Source organism: Pagrus major, chromosome 9 (assembly GCF_040436345.1).
Source record: "Pagrus major chromosome 9, Pma_NU_1.0".
In the NCBI taxonomy this organism is placed as follows: Eukaryota; Metazoa; Chordata; class Actinopteri; order Spariformes; family Sparidae; genus Pagrus; species Pagrus major.
In genome coordinates, this window is record NC_133223.1 from 31073408 (window position 1) to 31091513 (window position 18106).

Here is an 18106-nt window from a genome sequence, read left to right on the forward strand (position 1 = left end):
CTGTGTCCTTTTCCTGTGAATTTCAGCAGATCTGTTTTGGTATATATGGTGTAGATTTAAAAACAAGTCTTGAGAAAAGGCTTATTAATTTCCTAAAACAGCCGGACACTGTAGCTTTGAGCATATGTTACTCAAACAGGAAGAGGCAATGCCTTTTTCTTGGGGACTATTCTCAGCCGTGAATTAATGCACTTTTCCATTCGTATAAAATGTGAAGTGGCAGCCTTGTACCGCACGGTGCGAGTAAAGTGACCTAGCTTGAGAACTCCAGAGCAGGCTCACTGCCTTTAGGATGAAGCTGTCACTGAGCCCGGTGCTGCGGCACCGTCTGCCAGGCGCCGGCAGGCAGAACAGTTTGTGGCTGAGTGATCCTGTGGCCTCCCTCCTGCACCGCTGGGCACAGAGGTAGCAGGGCGGCGTATGAAGGATTGAGTCAAAATAAACTGTTTGTTCATGGTAAGGAAGGAACATGTCTGTGCCAGTGCAGCAGTGTGGCTCATTGATGTGTTTTTTAATAGTTGTTTTTAACAACGATGGAGCTCTATGGCACAAAGGTTAGTAGTGTGTTGTATATTTTTGTCAAGAAAAATATAGAAATACCCTGTAAATGACAAAAACAGCAGCCAATAGTGCTGTTCAGCATAAACACACTTGAATAAGGATCACTGATGCCTTCCAGCTGTCTTGTGTCACCACCACACCCGGTTAAATTTCATAGTAATCAGTGGTATTTGTTGAAAGAAATACAATAGATGTAACAACAACTAACATCTTCTATTTATGAAAAATCTGCATCTGGCATAATGGCAGTGTTTGTCACTATATAGGAAGTAATTATGCATCTACTGTTGTCTGTATACAAGCAGCACACAGAGTAGCATACTTCCTGCTCACCAGTATGGGGCTTTTAGATGCTGTTCAGGATCTGTGTAGGACCTCGATGCACTGACCTTGATGCTGTGTTGGTCCTGTAAGCATTTGTTTTCTGTAGTCATAAAGAATTCATTGTGTTGTGAACTCTGTCTGCTAACTGTACTAGCTCCAGTTGTTTTTAGACACACGCTTGTCAGGGAAAACTCAAGTCAAGACTTTAAGCTTTATCTAAGTATAAAATATAGATAATCCAGACATATATCCTGCAGACATATCTCGTAGTTATCGTGATGTTGTTTTGGTTGCAACAGTATGTTGTGATTTCTGTGAGGAGATGTCTCACTAGAAAAACCTTCATTATGGTCCACTGAAACAGGGTTTTTGGTTCATATATAGAAGAACAACATTTACTGCATTGCAAACTATACATGTTATCAGAAAGTAACAGGCTAAAGAGGACCAGGAAGTGGACTCATTGTCTTATTAAGACCTCATTTGTCTGCTTTTATCAGGAAATGTGTTCATGAAAAAAGTTTTTCCTCTGACGCCCCCTGATTGTCTCCTCTTGTTCACTTCTGCACCTTTTATAATTCATTTCTTTCATAACCGCTGCAGATGACAACATGCTGACATTCACTTAGTCTCATTATTGTTTGCTTTCTGCGCCAGCCTGATTGCTTAAAGGTCATAAACAATGAACCTTGTTTTCTTAATAAGGAGAGAAAGGCCTATAAGTTTCTGCTGCAAAAACTTTTTATGTATGTCTTTTATACTCGTGTGCACAATGATGATTGATGAGCACATTATGTTTCTGCCACTCTTGGAGTTTAATATCTATAGAGAAGCGAGATGGGAGTAATTATGTTGCCCAACTCTGTATTTCCAAAGTTTTCTGGCCAGTATCCTCCATGTTACCATACACGGAAACATGTTTATGTATTGGCCACCAGTGTGAATGATTTCAACTTTGTTTTAAGATTTCATATTATATTTGGTGGATGGCTCTAAATATTACAACAACCATGAGTCTCGGTCGTCTCTGCTTGGGAGAAGAAGCCAGTTGGAGCCGTCAATCACAGCTGTAAATTGATTTAAGCTGCAGATTTGAATTTTAGTTTGCTCACCAGCATAATGAAACAATTTGGGAGTTGTATTTAAGTTCTCTCGTGAGGTTTTCTACGTAGGCTGATAGCTTCAACCTTTATAACGCAGATATTCATCTTTTGTCCTGTTGATTCAGGAGAATTTCAAGCATGTTGTTTTGGTTTTAGCTGCTGAGTTTTGGCTGTAGAGATGTTTGCCTTCCCTCAACTAGAAGGCACTCGGCTTGTGGTGATCAAAGCTCCAAATAAAATACATTTTGAAAACTCAACAGCAACTTCTGTTTCCAGAAATCATGACCTGGTTACTCAAGATAATCAACAAACCTTATTGTGAGCAGTTTCAGGTAACTAATTTATTTCTACTGAACTACAAACACCAACCGCAAGCTAACTAATCTAGCTAACTGAGGACACCATTAATATTAACATGCAATGCTGTCAAAGGCAGGATATGTAAATGAAATGTATTTTTAATTTGGGGTGGAACTGTCCTTTTATAAGCACTTTTGGTTCAGTTGAGTTGTGTTGTTTTATTTTATTTTTGGTTTCCCTGCTGAGGACCCTACAAAACCCCCATAAAAATGCCTCTTGAAGCTCCAAAATCACAAATCAATTAACTGATTTTAAACACTCCAGTAAGAGTGTAACAGTGAGCTCAAAGCCTTTTCACTGGTGTATCTGAATCTATTAACATGTATCAGCCGGCCCTCCATCACAACCCTCAACCCAGGAGTTTTTTATTAGTGAAAAATATAAATTGAATAACACAGAGTGTGTGCGTTCTCGTGCGAATGGGTCATGTCATCTGCTGTATGACGGGTATTATCGAACGATATTACATTGAAAAGATGCACACTTGTTATCGCAGTTGATGGAAATGTATCCTCCATTGTTGTTGACCTCATTTCTCTTCTATGCATGTAAATGTATTCAGTGTTGTTCCTCACTGTGTTCATCTTTGAGACCATCACACAAAAACCTCTTGACCTAATTTATGGTTTAGTTCAGAGGTGTATTGTATGGCAAATTCAGCATTACAAAATGTTTTTACACATTTCGACAACAAGCTTATTTGGCAACTATTGCAGCTGACAAGACCTGTAGAGTGTTTTATGCAGTTATTCAAAGGAACTATCAAACATGTAGTTAATGCATTTTCTGGAACAGTGTTTAAAAGCTTTTCTTTGGCTTGTTTCTTGAATTAAAACACACACATCTGTTCCACTTGATGCTTTCAATGAACCAACACTGTAGCAAAATCAAAATCAAGGCCAGCGAGCCAGTCTGCTGCTACATTTAATTTCAGAAAGCATGCGCTTGAAAAAGAAAAGTGTTCACATGAGCACAGAAATGCTCGATTGCATAAACTATGACTGAAATTACCAGAACAAATTGAAAATGCTCAACATGTCTCTGTCCTTGGACAGCCTCGGATGTTATATAATGAGAGAATTCAGTCAGTGGAAGTTAGCACAATGACAGGTGACACAGGATAAACACAGTAACACCTGTTCAATGCAACCCAACACAACAGCAGACGTTATGACAAGTTTGTTATTCTTTTCTTTTTTAAATTTTCATCAAGCTCGGGGAAGACACAAAGTAGTCTACACTGGGATGTGTTGAGGTGGATTTCAGCGACATGAATACAGAGAAGTGACGTCGTCATTTGTTATTATATTAAAGGTGCAGTGTGTAGGATATATGGGCATCCAGCGATGAGCGGTAATGAACGAAATACCCCTCGCCTCTCCTACCCTCTGACCACTAAAAATGTGAAAAGAGCCACGGGCCTCCAGAGCCAGTGTTCGGTTTGTCCGTTCTGGGCTACTGTAGAAACATGGATATTATATTCCATTTCTGCCAATAAATCCATCACACTGGACCGCTGCCTTGCTTCTGATCCCACAATAATAAAAAAAAATCTTCTCACTTTTCATTATCCTAATGTTGTCCCTCTCATTTTCATGGTTTCATTCTCTTACAGTGTCTCTATCAACATCTCTGAGACCATATTCCACATGAGAGGAGATCTTAAGAGTTTTCACCTCTCAGGTGACACACAGGCTACCCTACCTTATTGGTAAAGGTTGTATGCAGCCTGAATAGATACAAACACTAATCAGGGCAAATGAAAGTATGGTACTGACAACTCTACTGCCAACTACTGTAGGCTGTTTTTTTTTCTTTTTTTAAATTTATAGTTAATATTCATCTGAAAAAATGCTGGAACGAGACATCAGCCAAAGACAAGACAGTACAGTGCAGTCATTTGTAGTGAGGATGCAAATATAATACGTCATAAAATATCTTGCATCTATAAAGTTATCAACCATAGTACAATACTACCAGGAGTGACTAGTGTTAGATGTCATGCTTTGATGGATCTGATTAAGTATCCAATCCCAGAACACACAATGACATCATAATCCACTCCAGATTATGACAGCTACAGACTAATACCAGATTGACTCAGGTGCACAATGTGCTAATGCATTAGCAATTACACTTAACTGCATACAAGCTCAACACGCAGATGTCAAACTGTCAAATCCCCTTTCATTTGGCACAGAGGGCTTACTGGATCAAACAGCTTTTGGCCCTGAAATATGGCAGAAGTAAAGATGTTGATAAAACTGCAAATGAAACCTGTTGTTTCACAAGCCTATTGTGAGCAATGTACTGTCACTCACGTGTCATTTAACATGGATTACAGGGAGTTTTATAAAGAATATTACATCCCCCGTCTAAAGTTCATCTGCTCTGATGTTTTGTGGTCTTTCCCTACTAAGATTGCATTTATAGAAATGACACAAACACAAAGCTATTGTGATGATAAACACTTGAAAACACTCATATTTGATTAAAATTTGTTAATTTCTGGATGTTTTGTAAACAACAAAAACTAAATGGCTGCGTTTGCACTGGATCTAAAGGTCACAACAGTCCAAATCAATCGCATTAATATTCATTTTATTGTTTACTCTGCTCACCTGCTAATCGTAGCAACTATACAAGTTCTTCTGGTTGTTTCTTTCTGCTTATCCTTGAAGAAAAACTTCTACCCCCTTCTGCTGTGATACACATCAGCACTCCCCAGACTGCTAGCACTAGACTCTTGAACCAGCCCCTCAAGCCAACCAAGTCTCATGGGTGAGCTGCGGCTGGCTTATGAGACAAGCTGGCAACAGAGTAAAAATAACTGCATCACTGCACCCGAGTGTCTTGGATGGGGTTGGCTGCCACTCTTGGCTCTCCCAGCAGCTAAGGCCAAGTGCCCACAACAAACACTTAATTTAGCCATCCCAGATTTACTTTCATAATCTTTACATTGGCAGGGTCACCGTCACCACCTGCTGTCCCCGTATTGTGTCCGTCCAAGTCTGGGACCCACCAGACATTATCACACATGTGAAAATGTACAATATGTATGTGTCAGACTCCCTTTTTACTCCTTTGCTAAGTTACAGCTCCTTTGCCAGTCAAGCTTCAAGCACGGAAATCATGCAGTTTACAATGAAACTGGTGGCAGATTTAGCACTCACAACATTTTAAAACAGCGGGTCTTAAATTTCACACAGGAATAAACAAAAGCCTGCTGCTTGATTCAGGCTGACACACATTGATTTTGCTGGCTTACTTAATGAATGTCACTAGCATATTTTACCAGTTGAAGCTCACTAGTTATTTCACGCTGCGTGAGTTTGCTAAAATCAAAGTTTCCTGCTGACTTTTTAATGTTACCCGCTGACTCCTTTTTGAAATGAGAACCTTGTTTAAGTGCTGGAAAGGCTGAAGCTGCATGTCAAAGACAGAAAAGTCAGCATCCTCACCAGTCGCCATAGTGTAAATTAAAGTAACTTTACTCTAACAAAACTTGTTCACATGCTTACTATAAAAAAAATAAAGGCCTACTTGGACAGAGAATAGATTAGACTATACCGTTATCTGTATCTGTATTCATACTGTGAATGTGCAGGGCTTCTACCTGAAGTGGGTGTTGCTTAACCCAGAAGTTGGAAGGATTAACAGAAGTTGCTATATTTATTTTTCATTAAAAACACTATTCACAGAACAGCCTCAGAATTGAGGTTTAGATTAATGTCCAGTCAGCTACCCAATTAGCATTTTCCTTCATCACAAGTAAGAATGTCAATATAAACGTATGACACATACTCATAAAAAGTACATTATTTGTACAGGATACTTTTTTAGTCGAGTACTTATTCAACCCTAATTTTCAAACAGTATGTTTCAGAAACATTAACATTAACAGCTAACATTAGAGCAGATAAACACACTGTTTAATTCATTCCTTTTACTTTTGCTCTTGGAAAGTGGGTGAAAAGACACTACCGACAAAAAACAAAAAAGATATTTACTGCAGCCCCGTGCACACCACTTTTAAGATACAATAAGTAACATTTAGATTAGACATTAAAATGTCTAAAAATAACTAGACCTTTTGTTATATAGTTATAAATCTTTCCATCAATGTTCAGACTTTGAGAAATCCTTACAGTGAGTTTCACTTGGTCGCCTGTCACTGTACAGTAACTTCTACAGAAACATCAGATGATGCGTCAAAATGAAGAAGGAAGTCGGAGAACTGAGCGGAACATAAATAAATCTTTATTTTATATAAAACTCTTTTCTGTGTGAGCAAAGATTGATTTTCACTGGCAATGGTAGCTGTTTAACAATAAAGAAAACAGCTCCCGTGATCCAACTCTAGAGACACCTAGCGGCAGAAATAACTTCCTGTGTGTTTAATGTGCAGAGAAATCCAAAGTTTGACCGTTCGTGGTTGCTGAGCTGTGATTGAACAATCACGGTTCAAAGGAAGGGCACAGCAGCCTGTCAGTTTCTAGCTGTATTCCCACATTCTGAGATGACTTTTAGTATGCTGCACAAATCATTGATGAGTCTGAAGACTTTTCTTTCCCCCTCTCAAGGCTGCCACAGACGGGTTGTTCTGCCTCTCAGTGATGTCGGGGGGGGATGATATTATAAGAAAAAAGATGTTTATGTTTATCCTCTGTGCAATTTCAAGATAAACAAATCTCATCTCATAGGTTGCCTGGTTGAGGATCAGCCCTCTGAGCCCCCGACAGTCCCAGCATGTCTTCCTCTAAAATGGCAATATGACAAAACAAACACTGAGCTTTGTGTTGTTGCCCAGCCGCTGCAGGTTTGCTTCACCGTTTAACACGGTCTTTACAGAGTGTCGACGATGGGATGGAGGATTGTTTATGTGTGTCGAGGGAATCATCAGAACAATCAGTACAGTACCGGCTGATACTGGACTGCTGATCCACAGCACTTTACATTTTCACAATTTCGGCTTTTTCTGTTGTTGTGAGCAAATTCTGGAACAGCAGTGTTTCCTTCTTTCTGTGTTTCTCAGGCAGATGTAATGCATTAGACTGAAATGAATAATATGCAGCATTTAAATAATGCCTATATTATTGATTGTATTCAAGCAGCTTTAAACCTTGGGTGTGTTTTTAAGTTAAATCATTCAACTGAAAGAGAAGAAACTGTTCCAGTGGTTTAGATCTCAGACTGAAGATAGTGTCTCCTCTGTGTCTAATGGCTTATAATGTTCAGATGATGGCTTCTGCAATCAAACCAAAAGCTTCAGCAATTGTGAGCACCTAAGTCTGAAATCAAGAAAGGCATTGTATTGAAAATGGGTTCAGCTTCTCTGCAAATAACAAAAAAAGACTAATCGTCTAAAGCCACAGCAGCTCTGCGAGCATTAGACACAACAGTGCATTTAGCCAGATGCTACTGTCAGCAGGCTCACAATGACAATGCTAACATGCTGATGTGAAGCAGGTGTAATGTTTACCAAGTTCACTGTCTCACACCTTGATTGTACCAGACATGTCTCTATGGCTTCATATCCCTCTGGGAGGTGTTTTGGAAGCGGAGCATGATGCCTGCCTGATATTGTTGACTTGCTCAGATTGTGTTTATTTCATCATTTCTGTGCTTCTACCACGGCTGAGCAGTCACGTAGTTAAATGGCTTCTCCTTCGTCCATTTTAATTGTGTTTGTCGTTGTTATTTTCGGCTTTGTCTTCACAGGTTGTTTTATTTTGAAAACTGACCAGATGTTCTGAAGCCATACCGCCATACTGCCCCTGGTGAAACCACGAGTGTTGTCTCGAACAGCCACTATCAGCTCCGGCGGCTGTTTTGCTGGCAGAACGCGACACAAATATGCCTTGTCGAATTTTTGGGTTGGTTTACCGTGCTAGCATGCTAACACTGAGCATAGTAATTGGCACTAAAGAAAAAGTACAGCTGAGGCTGATTGTGTGATTAGTTTTATAGGAATTTGGTCACCAAGACAAATTACTACATAACTTCGACCTGTTATTGCATTTCATCCTGAAGGGAACATTTCAAGGTCATTTAGGACCGAAGTGGTGGACCGACTGACACTGTCACCCAGAGTGCTTTGCCACTAGCATGGCCAGGAAATAATAAACTATTTTTTGTTGACGTGCTTCAATAATCTGATCGTATTATTTATGTTATTTTTCAAACAGTGTTTGAAAAGTTGCCTCTGCCCTGGTGTACTAGATGCATTATATCTGAGTTGTTCCTTCACAAACTGAGAAAAGTTTGTGCGCTGCTCGTTGAAAAACTTTTGCTCCTTGAGGCCCAAATTTAGATCTGCCCGTTGGTACCCAGGAAACTGTAATGAACTCATTTTCTAGGGCAGATAATAAGTGTGAGCTCTCTGTCAGATGCCTGCCGGAGTGCAGAAACTGTTGCTTCTGAGATCTTTCTCAAATACAACAAATGCATTTTTCAAACTATGTGCTGTAAATAAATCTTCAATTGACCCCGAGGTCATGTGGGAGAGTTTAGCTGTTCTGGCACTGACAGTATTTGGATGAATACTACCTAACGGCTTCATACATCGCACATCTGACATCGGATTTACTTACAGTTTCCTTGCTTGAAAACTAATTGGTTTGAAATATATTCCAGATATTTATGAAGCAATTATTCATCCACAAAATGCAGCTTATTTTGTAGGTTTACGGCTGGAAAACACACATTTGCTCATCGTAGCATAATTCATTATGTTGAAAACTGAACGTTCATATTCACTAATCTGAGCACATTCGTAAAAAAAAAGTGTTTTATTTCTGTAAATCTAACACTGTTTGTGCACAATACACATGAAGTTAGCAATGTCTCCTTGAAAGCTCTTGTATTGATTTCAAACTGAAGCACTGATCTTTGCATAAACTTGAGCTGCTTGAATCCATTCATGTACTTTATACTAAAATTGGTTTCCGTCTGATACCAAGAAATACGAGCAACCTGGTCTTATTAATCTGCGTATAAATAACATGGCTTTACACTTTCAAAATGCATGCAGGGCGTACAGTGAAGTCCAATTTGGCAGGATCGATACTCAAAACAAGACTTTGGTATTGACACTTTGGGCATTGATCTGTCCACCCCTGCTTCATACGGCGTCTGAGTGATGTGGTGAAGAAAAGAGATTGAAATCCAGGAACCTCCTAATAAGAGAAATTAAATGGCTAAAAACATACGTGTACATTTTTTAAGTGGAACCTTATAATGTTTGCTTTCAGCTATTTATATTGCATAAGACTGCAGCCCTGCAGCTGTTTTCGTAACGTATTATACAAAATAATCACCGTTCCCAAGTCTTATATCAAGCCTATCAGTAACTCTTTGTGTCCTTTGTATTTATCTCACCGCAGTTGAGATATGTGATCCGACCATGCAGCAGAGATAAGGGACCGTGGCCTCGAAGGTCTGGATCTAAAGATAGAAACAGGCTGTGCACACAATCCTGGAAAACTCATTAACATTGCAGCATAGAGAGGACATTTGTTAGCTACCATCTGTAAGGGAGAGAGGCTCTCGAAAACCACAAAGTGACTTGTTGTGATTACAGAAAAAAGATCACGATTTATTTTTATTCCGTTCTTTTCAGAATTAAAACGTAGATGAAGAAGAAGTTCAGAAGATTAACAACTGCAGACTCTGAAATTCAGATTGAGTAATTCAACTCAGCAGAACCACTTAATAATTGTGGGTCAAAGTAATATGAATTCAGCAAATACAACCCATTGTTTTTTAAAAAAATTTTTATCCATTTATTTTGACAAAGCATTCAGAAATGTCTGCACCTCTGATTTGTGCCTCCGGCTGATACCTGAGGCGTGAGTTTAGTAGTATATACAGACACCTACCATACTGAACTGTTGGAGTAATTAAAACTGACAACCATAACATTGAGCTGTAATATCAGTTAAATACTTATTAAAAGAAAGAAAGCTTTTAAATTTACACCAATATAAACACTTCTGGAACCAGACATTTTGCAAACGTTTGACTTGTTATTTACTTTTTATACACGCAAATATACTCAAATATGCTCACATTTATTGCTATTAATACTGTTTCCATAGAGGAAAGAAATACCCACAAAATATAACAATGGTTAAAGGAACGTAAGACTGCAATCTGCAATAAACCTATGAAAAATTCTAACCAGACAGTCCACACACACGCATACAACCCTAACCCCAGACCACTATCCTTCAAAAATACGTGCTGTATCGTAGGCAACCGGACTTTTCTCTCATCCAACAGGCTTCTTCAGTTCTGATGAAAGGTGCAACATCTTCAAGAAACTGAAAAAAGTCCAGTTGCCTACAATGTCGCACTCAGTATTACCATGACCTGGATGTCTGAGAACCTTCGTCAGCATCCTTCAAAGATGTTGCCACTGAAATCTGAAAGTGCTGTAAACACAATATCCAGACTCATACTGTATTCAAACATTATTGAGCTGAACTACAGCATATAAAGAGGAAGGTGAACAACACTAGAGAGAACTGACACAACAGCCCGTCGTTGTGCACCTTCCCATGGAGATATTAACTGTCCCTGTTACGAGATCAAGCGACTAAAGACCTAAATGTGGTTTACTCGAATACTCAGGTTCACAACATTCCTGTAAACTCAGCCAGCTGCACCCGTGATAATTGAAACACTTCTTGCATCAGTTGAGTTCTGAATCGGCTTTAAATTATGTATGAATTATGTATTCTGCACAGTCCCTCTGTGCTCGGTGTAGTGAGGACATATACTACAGACCTAATTAATCATCACTTTATTTGAATCGCAGCTCTCCGCCTTCGTTCTGACAGCACTGTGTTCAGGAGAAACATGAGGCTACTTGACTGGTCAGGCTGCACATTTACATATCATACACATGCATTAAAGCATCGCTCATATAGCAGCATTTATGGTAATAATGATTATAATTATACACAAATTAAATTATGATAATCCCCTTTTATTCTTCCCTCTTCATTAATCCTCAAATTAATGCAGATGGATCATTAATGTGGCTCCAAAGGGGGATTGTCACAGTTTGATATCAACATTAAAGGAGAAATTTGTAAGATATAATTTTTAGTTTAAAACATTAAATAAAAATTAACACGATCAACAGAATGTGAAGAAACAAAAGTGTTGCAGTGATGTCAGAGACGTCCATGGACTGTGTTGCAGAGGTACCTATTGAAATTAGCATGCTAACCAGCTAGCCGTGTCTCCTAACACCGCTTTGTACTGCAAGAGGTGACAACTTGATGCTGTCAGTTTCGTCTGGGAGATGTAAGAGCGGCGAGTTCACTACTTAGTCTAATAAGTAAACGAAATAGACTCTCAGATGTCAAGACAGGAGATATTTTTGACCTATTTTTCTTATTAAACAGAAGAGTACAACCGTTCACCTTCTGAATTTAAGTTTCCACCCACTGCTGATGCTTGACTCTCCCTTTCTCCTCTGAGATGCCTCTCCTGACCCTGCCTGCCGTGTCTTCTCGTCTCTGGACTCACAGTCCTGCTCAGACCCTTTATAAGTCACCTCCCTACTATATCCCCTGTCTTCAAACTGGCATCCCTCGATCTCGGCGGCAGTGTTCAGTCCCAATTTGATGTCCAGCTGCGTTCACTAGGAGGTCGCTGCGGCCAAAGTAACTACAGCAAGGAGTAGCAAGTCAAGTACAGTGAGCAGCAGTGAGTGGTCATGCTGCCCCCCGAGGTTTTGGAGTTATCTTCGAATTCTGGCCATTTTCTAAGAATTACATCTTTTAAGGTGGAGAAAATTTCTACTAAAGTGGATTTTTTTATAGCGTCTCTTTCATGCTTCTCTCTAGTACCCAGATACAACTCATTGAAAAATGGATTTGATCTTCAAACTAATCCTTATTTCACCTCTAACTGCCTGCTCTGGAAGATTAACAGCTATATACTGACTGCTGACTGCATGGAGGTCTGCTGGTTAAAACAAGCTCATAATACGATATCAGTTTAGGCAGACAAGTGCCAACTAGGTGCATCCATCTACCATTTGTGATTAAAGCTGCTGTCGGCGCTGTACCCTCCCACCTCTCTACCCTCTACGTCACCACATGTACCTGGAGCGGTAATCACCAGACATACAGTAACAGTAAAAAGAAGGATCCTCTTTGTGGAGGGCAGGGATACCAAAAAATGTCTTTTCACTGCATGAGCAGGGGGTGGAGATGCATCAGTTACTGACCAAACACTCTGTAACAGTGATTACTGTTGGAATAAAGAGCTATTTAACACTTATTTTAATAAAACTATGACAGCAGCTTTAAAATAGAGTTCAGTGTTGGTCACAGTGTTCCTGCACCCCACAGGCCCTTTGCTACACTGATCCCCGTAACTTCTGTTAGAAAAGAGACGGGCAGCTGTGACTTTGTTGCTCTGAAGAAACTGCTTGAAGCCTTTATGCTTCATGCAAGTCACTGTAGCACATTTCATTTATCACACCAGAAACCTTCTGCTGTCCAATACCAGTGAAATTGCTTGTTGCATATCACACAGCGTGTATTCCTCGCTGTTTCATTCTATAATTCGGCGGCCGCAGGAACACCTCGGTGTCGGTGAACTCAGCGCGCTCGGTAATGAGCTCTGTGTGCTTGTTGGGATTGAGACAGCGGAGTCTTAGAGGTGCTATCTCCTCCTGAGATGGACGGAGCAGATGTGTTCATCATCAGAGTGACAGCCTGAATCTATGGAGAGTAATGGCCTGCTGCTGCACCACTGTCTCCAGTTGTCTTATGAATTTATCATAATCATGCTAGCTCTCTGCTCTACTATACTGCTGCGTCAAAGGTTTCCATAAATCTTGCTCTGTTTTTTTTTTTTTTATGGTCAGCAGCCTTCTGTGCAGATTATAAAGGGCATTTTTCTCACACTAGTACGCTTACATAATTATTGAGGTGCTGATTATTGCAGCTGTCACAGAGCATCTTTGTTTATTCATTTAGAAATGTGTGAAAAGTTTAAGTGTGAAAAGAAATAAGTGGCACTAATTAACCCCGCAATCAGCTGCAAAAACATTCATGAGAGTTGATCTCTGAGAGCAAACGCAGAGTGTTTTAATGAGCCACATTTTTCTGTGTTAGAATTTATTCTTCAAAGCATCAATTAAAAATCACTCGATACATCTGAGAAGTACTTAAAGGCCGATCAAGATCTGTCGCAGTTTACTTTACTGCGTTTGTAACGTATCTGTGCCCTTTGACAAGTGTTCAGTTGTGTTTTAATAATAGTGTTTTACTGCAAGTGTTCAAAGAGTACAACACTTCTCTTAAAGGTTTACAAGTCCAGCATTTATTTTATTTTCAATGTATATGTGAGGTTTCTGAATTAAAATGTCTTAAAATAATCACTAGACTGTCTGCATCTACTAACAGTGTTCAGAATGTAATTGCATACCTTTTTTCTTTTCCCACTCACATATTTTAATGTTTTGTTCACGTCCACCCTCTCAACCTCCTAAAGCTTGCAGTATTTGTTCCAACCGTCAAAGAGTACCAGACTCAGATGTAAGAAAAGCACCAATTAGGTGTCAGGTGTTATAATTAAAATGCTTTCCCGCTGCAGTCATGACTATGCATCTAATCTTGGCTGTATAAAACAAATGCAAGGAATTATTAAAGTGCCACGTAACCCCTAGTCTGCTTAGAGCACCGCCACACACACCACAATCAGACCCACCACTGCCTCCTGCAACTGTCTCCTCACATCTCTGAACATCCGCCCCTCTCTTGTGTCACCCATCACTGACAGCCTTATCAAGGAGTCATCACAGAGCTGTCGCCCGCTGTATGAGGGGTGTCTGCTGGATGTTGACATCTTTTTTGAAGGAGGAGAAGAAGAGCAGTCAAGTAACAATACAATCTCATCTTTCCTTCCTGGAGAATTCCCCTTTGCACAGTGAAGAGGGAAGTCCAAATTAGGAATGAAGGCTAGGCGTCGAGGAGATGAGCCGAGCAGACTCCATTCTGGGCACGATTGATCTTCAGCTGAGGGGAATGGAGTGGCTCTACAGTATTTATCATTTCGCTCCTGGGTGAGCTTACTGTAACATTGTTATGCTAATGCTCAAGCTGATTAGCATGCAGAGACACTCACGTTTTGAGCCATTATCTCAACGAGTCCTGAAACAAAAGCTTTGTGAGTGGATATTCTCCAGTTGTTTCATTGTACATGTGGGTAGAATAAGTGGAATCTCAAGTATGGTGCACTGAGTTGTGTATATGTGCTTTGTTGAGTTATCCCTTATTGATCCACGTAGGGACATTCAAAGTATTAGGAAACCAGCTCCACGTCTCAGCCGGTGCCTTGGTCAAGGACACTGAACGGATAATTACATTTCAAATCATACATGCACTTTTTTGTTATATCTGCAAAGCACACAAAGCAAAATCCTTCAGCAGTAAGGTGTAATTGTTGTGCCGGGTCGCCTTTTAAGACTGAGGTACGTTTGTGATGGCTTGTGCTGTCAGTTATTTAAGCATTAATCCAAAACAAAGCTAAGAGAGCTCGTTAAACGTAGCGAATTAGCCGCTAACACATCTCCCTGCTGGCGAGCGAGAGCTACAGGGCAGTCAGCTATGAGGGGAGGGAGTGTTCTTACCGGTTTCTTTGCAATAAAATCATTAGATTAACCATAATTCGAAAATTAAACAGTTTATGTTCTGCTCTCATTCTTTCCAGGTCTTCTTTTATACCTGTAAGGTTTCAGCACAGCACATTAACAGTAGTAAATTATCTGTTTATCCAACTTGGCCTTTGTTGCTTCAACTATAAAGCATTTAATCAACTTGCTTCAGGCACAATTTGGACTTTTAGATAATAAACAGTATGTTTGTATTGGTATTTTATTGGAGTGGATGTGATTTATGAAGAAAAAACATTTAAACGTAGTTAGAAATTGAAATCATTGGTAATTTCATGCTTACTGAGCCCAGCTGTCATTGAGCAGTTAACTCCACTGTGTACATTAAACTACAGTTTTCCTTTTTCTGCTCATTTTACACTGTTTCAAGTTCACAGAAGCAATGTTGAGCTAATGTTAAGCTTAACAGAGTTGGAGCTAGCTCTGTAATGTTAATGCAAGAGAAAATATTCGTTCAAAGCAGACATTGAGCCAGAATGCAGAACCCAAATGATGAGTACACACTCATATTTATCATGTTTATTATCATGCTTTTTTCCCTTTTTCACTGCCATGTTTTGTTTTTTTATAGAACAAGGGCAAAAAAAATCTTGTGGTTCTTATATCTCTCGGAGACTGACATTCATTTTAATTTATATGGAAATATGTGTGTCGACCTTTGGACGTACAGCAATTTCATGGTTCATGTTTTGTCATTAAAAAAACCCTATAATATCCATATATAAGGCATGCATAGATGACAAGTGACTGTAGCACCCCTGTAATTAAAGAAAATGGACTAAAATGGACTAGGTTTCTTCAGATGATTGGACAGAAGTTATATAAAGCTATAGGAGAAATGTATATTTTTATGGCAAATGTCAGGTTTTATTGTCAGATTCAAGGATCAAGGACCAACCATAATGCAGTGAAATCACATATTGTGTTCTGGCAGACTTGTCAGTAGCATTGTGTGAAATAAAGCACTCTCACTGAAAGCCTTTATGTCATTTGTACAACAGAGCACTGTTAGGCATTGTCTCCACATCACTCTTGCTTCTTCTTAACTGGAAAACCATGCTGTGTTATTGTCATCACTGTCGGCAGAACGTCACTCCGTACAAGAATAGAAAGACAAACAGGGAAAATGAGGAAAAAGCTGACGTAAAAGTACCCAAAGCTGTTTTGGGAAATGCTGGTGAGCCAAAACCATCAAAGAACATAATCACAAAATCCTCTCAGAACGTTTTGCACCGTGTGTTTTTGTCTCGTTATCAGAGACCAACATTATGGTAAGAATATCCGCTCTGATGATTAATCTTTTGATTAATCCCCTCTATTAGTCGTGATTATCTGAATTATTTCCTTGTTTTTCTTGGCTGTCAAGGTCCTAATTATTATTAATGGAAAAAGAATAAAAGGTCTGTTCATAAAAACATTGAATTTGTTTTTCTTTTGATTGTGTTTTAGGTCTACCAGCAGTCTTTCCTGGCATCATACCTGATCTACAACCTGTATACAAGGTGAATAATCATAATATAAGACACCAGTGTCGCACAACTTGTAAAGAAATGTTATGTTATGTTTTGTTAATGTTATCTTCATTATCTAACTTGAAGAAGATCAAAGATTTTTATGAGACCAGAAAATAAAAATTCTGTGTGATGTGTTTTGCTGATGCTGAGTTTATTCACCTAAAAGAAAAGCTGAACTGACTGTAAACTTGCACTGACTGTATCTGTTCTGAGACTTAAAAATAAATAAATGCCTCCTAGTCGTGTGTGCAACGGTTCACGTGTAACACATTTTTTACTGTCCTTGCGTCAGGGAGGTGCGGGAGCTGAATCCCCCAGAGGTGTCAGACTCGGTGCTCCAGTTTGCCTCATGGGGCGTTCATGGTCAGCAGCTGGTGAGTATTTTATAGGTCAAATGACGACAACGCAGTCCAAAAACAGTGAAGCATTGGGATGAGTCTTTAATTATTCTAATTCAAATATGACCTTCTGAAAAATTCATTCACTGACTAAACAATTAATCCAACAACAACGTTTGGATTCCGTTTTGTGTCGTCATTTAAGAGTAAGAAACCTTCGCTGCATGCAGAAGGTGAAAACCAATGTTTAATTTATGGCTTATGTAATATGGTGCTATGTATAATTCATTGCATTCATAACGCCCTCTCCGCTCTGAGGTAGAGGCTGATCAAAGGCTGTTTTTTGACTTGCGAGGAAAGACAAGCTCCCTTTAAACTGAACAATTATTTTGAAGAGAAGCCAGCAACAGTTACACTAATCAAGCAGTTGCTGGAAGACGCCTTGTTGGGCGGCCAAAGCTCTCTGTGTGAGTAATGCCTCCGCCGTGCAGAGTATTGTGCACAGAATAATCAGTCCATTATTTTCTCCAACCCAGACAGGGAAAGTAATTAACCATGTGATAGCATATTTATCTCGTTTCCTCAGTATTTCTACCTGCCCTCGGTGGAAGCGGTTCTCCAGGAGGCCCTCCAGCAGAGTGTCACGTCGCTAATGACTAACTAGTATTCATCGCTGGTGAACGCTCCCTGCATATTTGTCACAAGAGATAACAACACTCATTTAACATGTTTTTATCAATGAGCATGTTGTCTGTGTGAGATCAGTTCCCCAGGGGGCCTCGTTCTATCAAAGAAATTCCTTTCTAATATCTTATTCCTCTAACTCTTTGCTGTGTCCTGTCTCAGACATTGTATCTATACAACATATACATGACTGCCTTTATCCATGACGACAGCTGGTGGTTTGCTAGCTAGTTTGCTATGACGTACAAGAAAAGATTGATGTTCAGTTTTAGCTTTCAGTAGGATGCATTCATCTTTTGGTAGAAGAGAAAATACCCATTAATACATGGTTCAGGAAATGTAAAGCTAAAATGCTAACAGTAAGTTTTAGCCTCTTGAACAGGCTGGAATCAGTGTTAGCTTCTACAACAGGCCAACAATGGTGTTAGCTTTTCCCACAGGCTACCAGTGGTGCCGTCAGTGTCGGCTTATCCAACAGGCTAACATCAGTGTTAGCCTCTCCGACAGGCTATCATTGGTGTT

The 18106-nt window shown here is 39.6% G+C and overlaps 1 protein-coding gene across 1 annotated transcript in view; it reads left to right on the top strand.

Annotated features, from left to right (window-relative positions):
- Nucleotides 1–18106, top strand: part of LOC141001868 (inactive dipeptidyl peptidase 10-like) — a 47169-nt gene that overhangs the window by 10759 nt on the left and 18304 nt on the right. The window contains exons 6-7 of the mRNA XM_073473010.1: nt 16498–16550; nt 16855–16936. Of these exons, the coding sequence (XP_073329111.1) occupies nt 16498–16550; nt 16855–16936 (135 nt within the window). The remainder of the gene's footprint in view (nt 1–16497; nt 16551–16854; nt 16937–18106) is intronic.